Source organism: Xenopus laevis, chromosome 2L, assembly GCF_017654675.1.
Source record: "Xenopus laevis strain J_2021 chromosome 2L, Xenopus_laevis_v10.1, whole genome shotgun sequence".
Taxonomy (NCBI): domain Eukaryota; kingdom Metazoa; phylum Chordata; class Amphibia; order Anura; family Pipidae; genus Xenopus; species Xenopus laevis.
The window spans coordinates 144,812,895-144,826,577 of record NC_054373.1 but is presented as its reverse complement, the minus strand read 5'-3'; the positions used below and the strand labels follow the sequence as shown (position 1 = coordinate 144,826,577).

Below are 13,683 nucleotides of genomic sequence, written 5' to 3'. Positions count from 1 at the left end.
TGCATCGTGTGAAAAAATAAGATGCGAAAGTACCTAGAAGGAGCAAAATGGCAGACAAGACACATTATTTAAAACATCTACAGCAGAATTTTTATTTGATTATTTTACGAATATTTCTTATTTTCATGAAATGAAGCCTGTACTACATTTTACTTTTCACAGTAGCTGTTCTTTAAGGTGAGGTCTACAACTATGAGCCAATGAACACTGATTCTTTCTGCATTCTTACAACATGTAAATCTCCTTTAATGAGAAGAGAGAGACTTAATTATATTGTATTGTGTAAAACTGGCTTATCCCGAAGCCTCTGTGTTGCTTGTGCTCTGAGGCAAAGTAAATAAGGAGGATTTACCTATGGATTTACCTATGGATTGAAAGTCAGTCACTGTGACTGAAAAGTCCAGAAGCAGAAAGCAGAACAAATGCATTGTGCTTTATAATATACAAACAGTATAAGTCAATACTCACATACATAGCTAAGCAAAATCAGTCATATTAAACTCATATCTAGATACCAATACCTACTGCTAAATAAATGTCAACTTTGGCCCAGCTCTGCAACTTGACTAGAGAACATTACTGGGAATTCTGAGCAATTTGGAGCTGAGGTCAATTGCAACTAACTCCCAAAGGGATATAGGTATGAGATCCCTTATTTAGAAAGCTTAAAATTACAGGAAGACCATCTTAACAAAAACAATTCTAATTTTTAAAAATGATTACATTTTTCTTTGTACAGTTATGGGACCTGGTTTCCAGAATGCTTGGGACCCAGGGTTTACTGGATAACAGATCTTTCCGTTATTTGGATCTTCATGTCTTAGTTCTACTAGAAAATCATGTAAACATTAAATAAACCCAATAGACTGATTTTGCTTCCAATAATGATTAATTATATCTTAGTTTGAATCAAGTAAAGGTACTGCTTTAGTATTACAGAGAAAAAATAAATCATTTAAAAATTTGGATTATTTGGATAAAATGGAGTCTATGGGGTAAATTTATCAAAGAGTGAAGTTCCGCCACTAGAGTGAAATTCCGCAGCTCTCAATTCATTTCTATGGGATTTTGAAAGGCGTATTTATCAATGGGTGAAAGTGAAAGTTCACCCTTTGATAAATACGCCTATAAAAATCCCATAGAAATGAATGGAGAGTGGCGGAATTTCACGCCAGTGGCGGAACTTCACTATTAACTTCACTCTTTGATAAATATACCCCTATGGGAGAAGGCCTTTCTGTAATTCAGAGCTTTCGGGATAACGGGTTTCTGGATAATGGATCCAATACCTACTCTAATAAAAATATATATATAAAATAAGACCCTGTATTTGTAACTAAGCTCCAGAAATCCATAATGGCGGATCTATTGGGGGAGCAGGGGGTGGAATTGGGCCAGGGCCCGCACCCCCTCAGGGCCTCCCCAGCAGCTTGCGCACCGCTGATTCTGGCTGATTCCAGGTGGGCGGATTATGTTACTGGTTACAAAACAATCCTATTTATTTATTTATTTAATAATGTATAATTTATTAGACTTAACCCCACCTCACAAGAGTTTGGATAATAGATCCTATACCTTTTTTATAATTTTTTTCCCTTTAATACAGTAAACATGCATTCAGCTCACACCTCACTTATTGGGCTCATATTAAAGGAGTTTTTAACCTTCCAATGCTCTTTTTATGGCAGTTGGTTTCAGATAGTTCACCAGCAATAAGGACTTTTTCAGTTACTTTTATTTTTAAATACTGAAGTTTAAAGTTTAATTTTTTACGTTATGTCTATCTGAAGCAGCTCTGGGAGGGGGTGTCACTGACCCTATAAACTAGGGGTGTCCAAAAGGTAGATCAGGATTTACCAGTAAACTTTTAGTTGGTGATCGGTAGATCTCAAGACACTGTCAACAAACAGCTTGTCTAAATTACCCTTCTTTTTTATTTTATTCATTCAGATATTTATTCTGTTAAGGTTTTATAAGAAATCGTTGTTTTTTTAAATCTAGTAATATAAATTCTCTTATAAATCAATATAATATTTAAGTTATATTTTCCATGGAACAGAATGCTAACAGTGATGTTATGGTTATGGGTGTAGATCATAATGGGACAACATCACTAAAAGTTAGTAAAGTATAGGCACTCCTGCTGTAGACTGTTATAAATTGATATATTTCTTATCTTTGTCCCTGTTAAGATGGCCATACACGGGCCGATAAAAGCTGCCGACAGACCGTCTCGGCAGCTTATTGGCCCGTGTATGGGGCCCCCCGACGGGCTTCCCCGATTGAGATCTGGCCGAAAGTCGGCCAGATCTCGATCGGATGGTATTAAAAATCCCGTTGGATCGCGGCTGCATCTGTTTGTTGATGCAGTCCCGCAATCCGACCACCCGTTACCATTCATTAGGATACGATCGTTGGGCCCTAGGGCCCCCGATAGGATCAGCCCGATATTGCCCACCTCAAGGTAGGCATATTGGGGAGAGATCCGCTCGTTTGGCGATATCGCCAAACGAGCGGATCTCTCCGTGTATGGCCACCCTTAAGCAGAAAGCCAGAGTTTCTTTAAAGGCATATAATAATTGATACAATAATTGCTAATATTCCACAGATGTTGCTGAGAACTGTATCAACTGATATAGCAAATTGTTGTACACTTTTCAATGTAGACAGCACCAGCCAAGGTAATTTTTCTTAAAAAAGCCTTTATTCCAAAGGCTTTTTCTCAGACAAAAATACAGCACAGCAAAGTTTCAGGCCTTTCCTCAAGCTTGCAAATGCAATGCAAATTGTTGTAACCATTCAGAAACTGCATCTGGATCACTGAGCTGCCAGACTGAAACACCAGAGACAGGAACATTAAATTTTAAACTTCAATTGTTAAAAAACAGTTAAAAAAAGACTTTGCTTCTGGTGATCAATCTACAAAAAACAACTGAACTGAAAAATATGTTTGGAACTACAGGTGTATATTAACCTTTTACAAAATATATATATATATATATATATATATATATATATATATATATATATATATATATATATATTTCGTTATGTTGTATCTACAAGGATAAGATTGTAGCCTTTAAAAAAACTAGTTTCAACCAGTTAGGCCATTATATTATATTTACCAGGAACAGCCCAGAATACATCAGGAAATATTGCAGTGAATGTTTTGAGTCAGCAAGGACTGCACTATGATATAAAACTCTAAAAATGTTTATGCAAGCTAACTAGACACGCAAGAATTGTGCACAAAATTTTGCACAAGTCAAGTTATCTTCTGTTTGCTCGTGTCACGTGCCCACCTGCACTTAAAGTCTGACAAGTCAAGTCACCATTGCTTGTTTGCAGTTGTTTCATTTGCAGAGCTACCATCACAACACACATTTTTTCACTTTAGCCCTGTACAAGTGTAATGTCTGGGGGCCCTTGTGCCAATTTAAGCAATACAACGATTGGGCACATTATGTTGTAGCCTGCGCTGACTGCCCTGTCTAGTCAACTAGAGGAACTAATTTGCTACCCATTAGGCCGCCCGTTAGAGCTTTGTCTGGGATTTGAGCTCTATGTGACACTTATAGGGAGTGATGGCCAGTATTATCTGGTATTCCTTCTTCAGTAGACAGCCTGACAGAACAAGTGATACTTTAAGTAAAATCAATGTGTTCACAGAGTTTAAATCTCTTGTTCTACCTCCAACAGCCATACATAGGCGCACACTTGCCATTTCTGCTTGGCAACTGGTACTCCTTTTTATTATGGTCTGATTGTATGCTAGCTGTGAGTCTGTAAAAAACTATGAGGTTTATTGCTGACATGCTTGTGACCTTCTTTTGTTTGTCCTTGCTCTGATTGGCTGCCAGCCGGGACCTAATTTGGTACCTGGCTGGTAGCCAATCAGTTTAAAGAAGAGAAGGCCAAGGGCAAGTTAGCATTGGACCCTGAAGCCAACTGGATTTTTCAAGCCATCTATTATGGAAAAAAAAGTCCAGAAGAGCAGTTGTTAGAATATCTTGTGAAAGGAAAAGGGTAAAGACAAGACTTTGCATAGTAATATCCACAAAATTGCACTTCTCCACAAGATCCAGTGTTGAAATACATTCCAGCTTGCTTATTATGACATGATATATCTTATATTTCATGTATCCAGTCTATTTGTTGTAAATTCAGTTTAGTTACAGAACAGTGATTAAGACTGTTTGCAGATAAAATAATTATCTCTTCTTACTTTAATTATCTCTTTTACTTTTATGATGTTGTGCCTTTAGTAATCTGTGCTCTCTGTATTTTGTCTCAATAATCTATTTTTGCACTTGCTATAATTTTGCTCTCCCCATGTATAGTACACGGAGGCAGGCAGCACAATTACCTTATTCCCTTTTTTTAGCCTTTGGGATGACTGACTAATTTGCAAGCGGACTGTAGTTCATAGATCTATCAGCGTTTCATTCATCAGAGAACCAATTTTAATTTCTTAACATCCAGCTATAAAGGTTACAATCACACAGCAGTCCTTTAAAAGTGTCACACAAGAAAGAAAGAATTGAATTAACATGCATCTCTTTTTGTGACCAGCTGTAATATACTGCCGGCAACTTACCATTATTACTTGAGCCCCTATCAGTAGCGCTATAGCTTATATTGACATTTTGTGTTATTTATTAGCAATATGAGACTGGTCTGGTCTCACTCTCTTTGTATTTATTCTGTTTATGCACAGTATCTAATCACTATTAAATCTTTGCCCTTAGGTTTCTAATAGTTCTCTGGCATATGTATCCATAATTATTAACCTACTTTTTGATTTAGCATGTTCCTGAGTCACGGCATTATAATGCATTTATTCGTGTGCTAACATTTGTTTTTATTTAGGTAGTGGTCGTATCAGTCTAAATGACGTGTCCTGTTATTTCTCTTTGCTGGAAAGTGGCACTGCTGAGGATAAACTGGCATGTGAGTACATTTTTGTTTTTTCAGTCTTCTGAACAGTGTTTGCTTAAAGGAGAACTAAACCCAAAGAATGAATATGGCTAAAACTGCCATGTTTTATATACTGAACGTATTGCACCAGGCTAAAGTTTCAGCTTGTCAGTAGCAGCAATGATCCAGGACTTCAAACTTGTCACAGGGGGTCACCATCTTGGAAAGTTTCTGCGACACTCACATGCTCAGTGGGCTCTGAGCAGATGTTGAGAAGCTAAGCTTAGGGGTTGTAATATAATTATCAAGCAAAAAATGAGGTTGGCCTGTAATATAAGCTGATGCTACAGGGCTGATTATTACATTCTGATGCTAATTGTACTGGTTTCTGTGCTGCCATGTAGTAATTATATGTATTAATTACTAATCAGCCTTATATTGTGACATTTATATTCTATGGGGCAGATTTACTAAGGGTCGAATTTCAAAGTTAAAAAAACTTCGAAATTCGACCCTCGAATTGAAATCCTTCGAATATCGAAGTTGAAGGATTTTTCACATAATTTAGCGTTCGAACGATCAAAGGAAAATCGATTTTAGCGTTAGAAAATCGATTTTAGCGTTCGATCGAAGGATTTTCCTTCGACCTCTAAAGACTTAGAAAATGGTTGTAGAAGGTCCCCATAGGCTAACATAGCACTTTGGCAGGTTTAATTTGGCGAAGTATTGATGTAGAAGTTTTTTTAAAGAGACAATAGTTCGATTATCGAATGGTCGAATATTCGAATGATTTTTACTTCGAGTCGAAGTAAAATTGAAGTCGTAGTTTCCTTTTCGATGGTCGAAGTATTCAAGAAATTACTTGGAAATTCGAACTTTTTTAACTTCGAAAATTCACTCGAACCTTAGTAAATCTGCCCCCTATGTGTACTGTATATTTGACAACAGCACAAAGCATTGTGCAGTGAATTAACAGAAAAAATGATAGGGAGCTACTGGGGCATCTTTGGAGAAACAGATCTTTACTGCTAAAGGGCTGTGGTTGCCTTGGGCTGGTATACATGTCGAAAACATAATGTACAACATTTCTAGCTACTTTTTTAGTTTAACTTTCCTTGTCCTTTAATACAATAATAGGTGTGAATAACACACAGGGGCAGATTCATTAAGGGTCGAATTTCGAAGTTAAAAATACTTCGAAATTCGACCCTCGAATTGAAATCCTTCGACTTCGAATATCGAAGTCGAAGGATTTAGCGCTAATCCTGCGTTCGATCGATCGAAGGATATTTCGTTCGATCGAACGATTAAATCCTTCGAATCGAACGATTCGAAGGATTTTAATCCAACGATCGGAGGAAAATCCTTCGATCAAAAAATCACAGGCAAGCCTATGGGGACCTTCCCCATAGGCTAACATTGACTTCGGTAGGTTTTACCTGCCGAAGTAGAGGGTCGAAGTTTTTTTTAAAGGGGAAGTACTTCGACTATCGAATGGTCGAATAGTCGAACGATTTTTCGTTCGATTCGTTCGATTTCGTTCGAATTCGAACGAATTTAACCAATTCGAAGGTCGAAGTAACAAAAAAATACTTCGAAATTCGAATTTTTTTCATTCGAATCCTTCACTCGAGCTTCATGAATCGGCCCCTTAGGGTATGATGTTCCAGCAATGTTGTTACAGAGGAAGGCAAAATGACTATATACATATAGCAGGCCATCATATGCTCTCAGCATTTCATTACAACTGAACGTGAAAGGAGAATTCTACATTTAAAAAGAAGTGATATTCCGCTTACTAATTTTACCTTCCATATTGCTTGAGTACAGCATTGAGTACAGGCTCAAAGACTCAAACACCAAACATGGAATACCGAGATATAGGTATCACTACATTTTCGTTGGAGTTCCAGCTGTAAAATGAGGAGGATGTTTTCATATATTTCATTTCCTTCAAAGTACTGTAAGGTTCTAGGGTGAGCAGTGTTTCAGTTTGGTAGTAGAAATGATTCAAAGACTGTACATTAACGCAAAGGGCAGCCCAGCTCCTTATGAGTTTATATAGTAAATAAAGTACTTATAAGGATATCATACGTCACCGAGGAGTTTCATGACCATTTAAAAGCACAAGGCCATGGAACACTGAACTTCTAATATCCTCATATTTTGCAACTGGGGGTACTTTATTTATTATAATACACAAGTTTCAGTGAGTCATGTGACAGAAATGACATCAGAACTCACCGTTTATAACTGATGACATCAGAACTCACCGTTTATAAGGATATTATTTACAAGATATTCACGGCTTTTGTGTATTATATCCTTTTAAATGATGCTTAGTGATGTCATTGGTTATAATCGGAGCTTAGCGATCATTTATTTTACGACTCACCAAAACTTGTGTATTATAATAAATAATATAAATAAATAATATCATGCAAAATATGATGATATGAGAAGTCACCTCGGAGTTCCATGGCCTGTATGGCTTAACTATATTACCTTTATGGTAATGGAACTCCTAGGTAACTTTTAATATCCTTATATTTTACAATAGGGGGTACATTATTCACTATATATATTAGTAAATTTGGTGGAAGTTTCCATTACAGAGCTTTAGCACACTGTAATACTATAATGGAATGTAAAATGACCCTGATCCTTTAAGCATGCTGGCATTTTGTAATATCAGTGCCATGTGTTAAAGAACAAGCTGTAATGCACAATCCCTCTCTTGCTCTTTTACCATCCCTTAGTATTTAAGCATATCAAAGTGCATAGATGATATTGAACACAGAAGATATTGGAAGTCTTGAATCAAAGTTACACTGCTATCTCTCTGTTCATCTCCCATTCAGTTATCATGTAAACTGTGTGGCAGTCACAAGTTTAGGATGCAGATAATGCAGTTGTTCCATGCAATAACAGGAAGCCCCTGAGGTTCATTTGAACTGAACAATGCTTCTGTTGTTTGGCTGCCTGCAGCGTGTCTTAACTACTTGAGACCTCTCACATACCTGTGACCCACCTGTATACACATAAAGGGTGAGGTTTGTTTACATGCTGCAGTGGGTGCTTATATTGTAGTCTGGGAGCTCTAAAACAACTAAAGATGAACCAATCAGTGACTGTATTGGTGTTCCACCTCTTTGTGCAGCTACATAGGGTTGAGAATTGTTCATACAAACTACTGAGCATTTGCCCTAAAGCAGGAAAAAGAGACATTTTATGCTACGTAATATGGAAAAGGGCTTGTTTGTAACATAGTATAGTATAAAAATAAGGAAATTAGAAGTCACTGAGGAATTCCATGTCCATTTAAGGGGCAAGATAACTCAAAAAAATTGAGCTATTTGGGAGTCAAATCCAAAAAATTCATACGATTTGATTTTTTTTTCACGATTTTATCAAGACTTTTCCCAGACCAAACGTTTTAAGTTCATGGATCACGGATGGGAGTTTAATTGAGTTTGTTTTCTTGAAATTATGAGAAAAAAATAAGTTTTAGTAAATAACCCCCTAAGTGACTTCATATTTTGAACCAGGGGGGCATTTTTTTTAATACAGACATCATGTGATAAAAGGTTATTCATGGCTCATGTGTGATAATACTTAAAGGAATTGTTCTGTATGAAAATAAAAAATGGGTAAATAGATAGGCTTTGCAAAATAAAAACTATTTTCAATATAGTTAGTTGACCAAAAATGTAATGTATAAAAGCTGAAGTGCTCAGATGTCTAAAGGTGGCCATACATGGAGAGATCCGCTCGTTTGGCGATGTCTCCAAACGAGCGGATCTCCCTCCGATATGCCCACCTTAAAGGTGGGCAATATCAGGCTGATCCGATCGTGGCCCAACGATCGGATCCTAGCAAACGTGAACGGGCGGTCGGATCGCGGGACCGCATCAACGAACAGATGCGGCCGCGATCCGACGGGATTTTTAGTCCCATCCGATCGAGATCTGGCCGACTTTCGGACAGATCTCGATCGGGGAAGCCTGTCGGGGGCCCCCATACACGGGCCAATAAGCTGCCGACTCGGTCTGTCGGCAGCTTTTATCGACCCGTGTATGGTCACCTTAACATAATAGCCAGAACACTACTTCTTGCTTTGAAGCTCTCTTGGTTTCCACTGATTGGTTACCAGGCAGTAACCAATCAGTGTCTTGATGGGGGCCCACATGGGTCATAACTGTTTGCTTTTGAATCTGACCTACATGAGGAGCAATTGCAAACTCACTGAACATTTATGACCCATGTGGCCCCCCTTCAAGTCGCTGACTAACTCAGAGTTAGAGAGCTGAAAAGCAGGAAGTAGTGTTCTGGCTGTTAGACATCCAGTCACTCCAGACTTAAAAGCATATACTGTAAAATATATTATAAAATGCATGCTTATAAATGGTTTCCAGTGATGTCATCAGTACTTAGTGAGGTCACATGTCATATTACCATACTTTATTTATATAGCCCCAGCAACTTACGCAGCACATACGTGAATTATATTAAAATCACCATAGTTGGGTTTAGAGGGCACTGTTCACAAGAGCTTATACTCAACTAAAACTTGTGTTATAACAAAGAATGTATGCATTTCTTTGGTTTTTTTAGGACTTGTCAGTTCTTATTAATTTTCCATTGTGCTTTTATTTATTTTCATATTTCATAAAATAATATTACAAAAGTAATATGAAGTGTTTGACTTTACTACACCGATCATTCATTGAGTTGGTGTGCCATTATATAAGGGGTTATAGAACGTAACACACTGGATCAAACCTTTCTTCACTTTACAGAACATGTCAATCAAAAAAGGGAATGGGGTTGGGGCCCAGCACCCATTTACGAGGATTATATAAAGATGCACTTCATATAATTAATTCGTTCTTTTATGTTAATCATATCAAGCAATTTGACAGACATGAATCCATACACCCACAGTTATTTCACTTGCACTGCATCAAGTGCACAATGAGAACAGTACCTTGAGAAATTAGCATTAAAGGGGAACACCACCCATAACATTTATATTTTTTAATTAATATACTCAGGAATGTTGCATAGAAGGACATTTGGTTTTACTTTTTGGGTGTTCTTTTTTTCACATAAGGAAAAGAAAACTTTGTCATTAATTTTAATTAACAAAAACCAACATAAAAATCTGCAGAGCTGCTACATTGTGAATTATATCATTGTAAACCATGTAACCATAGGTAAAATATATAGGCAGCTAAGTACAGCATTTGTTTATTTTAATGAGCATATTGCTACATGTCATAAACCTTGCTAAAATGCTGACGTAAGGTGAAGTACACAAAGCCGGTCCGTCCAGTCTGTGTCAAACGTGCACTAATACTTGTCGTATTACATTTCTGAATACGAAACATTTGCAGCTGTTTATATTTATATATCCCTGAATGGCTTAACCATGATTAATTATGTTGACATTTTCTTGTTTAACTACATCCCACCTATCAACTAAACCATATATATAGTTTTTTTAGTTTGTAAAAGCAAATCACGTCAAAAAAAGAGGGTATGTTCAGTGTCCTGTGTAAATTATATAACATATTAATACACTGCGCTTTTATAAGATGTGGTCTATAATGTACTGTATGGTATGTTCACCATTTAATTATGGGTGCAAAGGCTGATGTAGTACTGGGGATGATAGAATCTTGGAAGGGAGTGTGACTGTGGGGTAGCAGGTATAGTAGGGAGAGATGGTGACTATAGTAGCAGTGGGGATAGTAGTCTCTTGGAGGGGACTGTGGCTGTGGGATAGCAGGTATAGTAGGGAGATATGGTGTCTATAGTAGCAGTGGGATAATAGTCTCTGGGAAGGGACTCTGGCTGTGGGATTGCAGGTGTAGTAGGGAGCGATGGGGCCTATAGTAGCAGATGTAGAGAGGATAATAGTCTCTGGGAGGGGACTGTGGCTGTGGGATAGCAGGTATAGTAGTGAAAGATGATTCCTATAGTAGCAATGGGATAATAGTCTGTGGAAATGGACTGTGGGATAGCAGGTATAGTAGTGTGAGATGGTGCCTATAGTACCAGTTGGATAATAGTCTCTGGGAAGGGACTGTGGCTGTCGGATAACAGGTGTAGAAGGGAGAGATGGTGCCTATAGTAGCAGACACAGTGGGGATAATAGTCTCAGGGAGGGGACTGTGGCTGTCGGATAGCAGGTATAGTAGTGAGAGATGATGCCTATAGTAGCAGTGGCATAATAGTCTGTGGAAATGGACTGTTGCTGTGGGATAGCAGGTATAGTAGCGAGAGATGGTGGGAGGGAGTTGTTGGATTGCAGGTACGTATAGTAGTGAGAGACGGTGCCTATAGTGTCAGTGGGACTAACAGTCTCTGGGAAGGAACTGTGACTCTGGGATAGCAGGTATAGTATAGAGAGATGGTGCATATAGTAGCAGTGGGGATAATAGTCTCTGGGAAGGGACTGTGGGATAGCAGGTATAGTACAGAGAGATGGTGCCTATAGTAGCAGTGGGATAATAGTCTCTGGAAGGGGACTGTGGCTGTGGGATAGCAGGTATAGTAGTCAGAGATGATGCCTATAGTAGCAGTGGGATAATAGTCTGTGAAAATGGACTATGGCTGTAGGATAGCAGGTATAGTAGAGAGAGATAGTGCCTATAGTAACAGTTGGCTAATAGTCTCTGGGAAGGGACTGTGGCTGTGGGATAGCAGGTATAGTAGCGAGAGATGGTGCCTATAGTGTCAGTGGGAATAACAGTCTCTGGGAAGGAACTGTGGCTGTGGGATAGCAGGTATAGTAGTGAGAAATGGTGCCTGTTGTAACTGTGGGGATATTAGCCTCATTTGTGAGGAAGAACAACGCCATCTAATGTCAATGTGCTATAATGCATGCATTCCCACATTTCACTTTAAATGATGCAATTATTGTGCAGAGCAGTGCTCAAATCACTACAGACCCACATTAGTTCACTAGTAATTCCCCAATTCTCTTAATATAAGGGGTGTAGGGAATATAGCTAATATAGAAATGCATGGATTTTAGGACAGCCAGCACAATTTGGTTTCAGAGGCAGATAATGAATAAATAATAATAGCTTCTTCTATGGGGAATGAAAAAAGGTGTCTAAAAAGGTATAGCTAATGCTCTTCTGACCTTACACTGCTGGCTTCCTGCTTCTATTTGTATAGGCGTGCACTCTCCACGCCCCACCCCTTATGTGACATCACTGGTGGAGCGGGGCCTATAAATAGATGGGAGGACGCGGGTGCAGGTGGGCTCAGGTTGGGTTGGGTGCGGGTCGTGTCAGGTTTGGGTTAAAAAAAAGCCAACCCCACATCACTACTGCCCATAGCCATGCAGTGTATATAGTGACAAAAATAAATGAGATTTTGGTCTGGAGATGCAAACAGCTGCCACTGAACATAACATGGGGCAAAATTTGTAACATAGCTCTGATATTATAGGAGAAATCCTAATCTTTTACTGTTGGGGTTTTTAAGATAAAATTGAATTTCCCCAGATACTTCCCCTATTCCAATTGCCTTTTTAATATATAAATAATAAATTTTCTTCTCTCTATTCACAGTCACTTTTAAATTGTATGACAAAGACAGCAATGGTCTCCTGGACAGCTCTGTGAGTCAATCAGAATTTTTCTATGTAAAAATATGTGTTTGTTTAGCACTGTGCATGATCTGTAGGGAGTACGGTCCTACCCGTAAATCTTTTATGACAGATAATAAAAATTACAGGAATTCAGAAAAAATGTATATGTATGGGACAAGGGATAATCTTCTGGAGTTTTATTTAAGGGTGTTTATGGAATACTTTATGTGACTGAAATAAATCATATTGAGTAGAGACATGAGATCATTGGGAAACAGGGAAGACTAGAGATTGCCCCTTGTTCTGAAGAAGTAAGAATCCAGGGCTCATCTACGAGGAAATGAAGAGTGAAAGATGCTCTTCAGTGTGGAATTGCTTGCAAAATAGTTATTCACAAAGATGCTTGCATCTGCACATGCTTCTATACACTTACTTTTGCACCAATCAACATTTGCATCCTTCCCTGATAAAGAGCTGACTTTGTCTGTAGTGGATTATAGTAGAAAAGATTCCCTCCTATACATAGATGCTGCAGGTAAACTTCTTCACTGATGTGTGTGATGCTGGATATTTCCACAGGAGGTGGACAGGATTATAACACAAATGATGCGTGTCGCTGAATACCTGGACTGGGACATCACAGAACTCAAACCTGTAAGTGACCTCGGAAATTATCTCTTTGTGCCTTTTAAGTATGTGACTCTCCCCAAGTCTCTACAACTTATTACTTGAGGGCCTATTTATCAACAGTCTCATTTTTGTGTTTTTTGATGCCACGACTAAACTCACTAACGTACGAACGAAAAATGAACGATGAATTCTGTTCTAAAAAATACGAATACATAGAAAACCTCGAAAAATTTTAGTTTTTTCAGACAACTCCTAGCAGAAAAAAAAATCCGAATTAATTTAGAGTGGTTCAGTAGGATCAGCGCAGCTCCCATTGACTTCTATAGGACCTCAACAACTTTTACCTGGTTTTGTATTAATGGTTTCCGTGGTTTTTACACTTAATAAATATTGAATTTTTAAAGCTTTTTAACAAATGAGAAAACCACAAATTTTGAGAGATTGGTGGGAAAAAAATCTAAATTCTATTGTTAGAAAAAGGGCCCCCTAATTTCACTATCTGAGGTCCACTTCACAATTATTTCTAT

General features: G+C 38.1%; 1 protein-coding gene across 7 annotated transcripts in view; it reads left to right on the top strand.

Moving 5' to 3' along the window:
• Positions 1-13,683, top strand: part of dgka.L (diacylglycerol kinase alpha L homeolog) — an 81,061-nt gene that overhangs the window by 49,480 nt on the left and 17,898 nt on the right. For all 7 annotated transcript variants that reach the window (XM_041582513.1, XM_041582514.1, XM_018247407.2 and 4 more), the window contains 3 exons: positions 4,873-4,953; positions 12,507-12,556; positions 13,106-13,180. In XM_041582513.1, the coding sequence (XP_041438447.1) occupies positions 4,873-4,953; positions 12,507-12,556; positions 13,106-13,180 (206 nt within the window). The remainder of the gene's footprint in view (positions 1-4,872; positions 4,954-12,506; positions 12,557-13,105; positions 13,181-13,683) is intronic.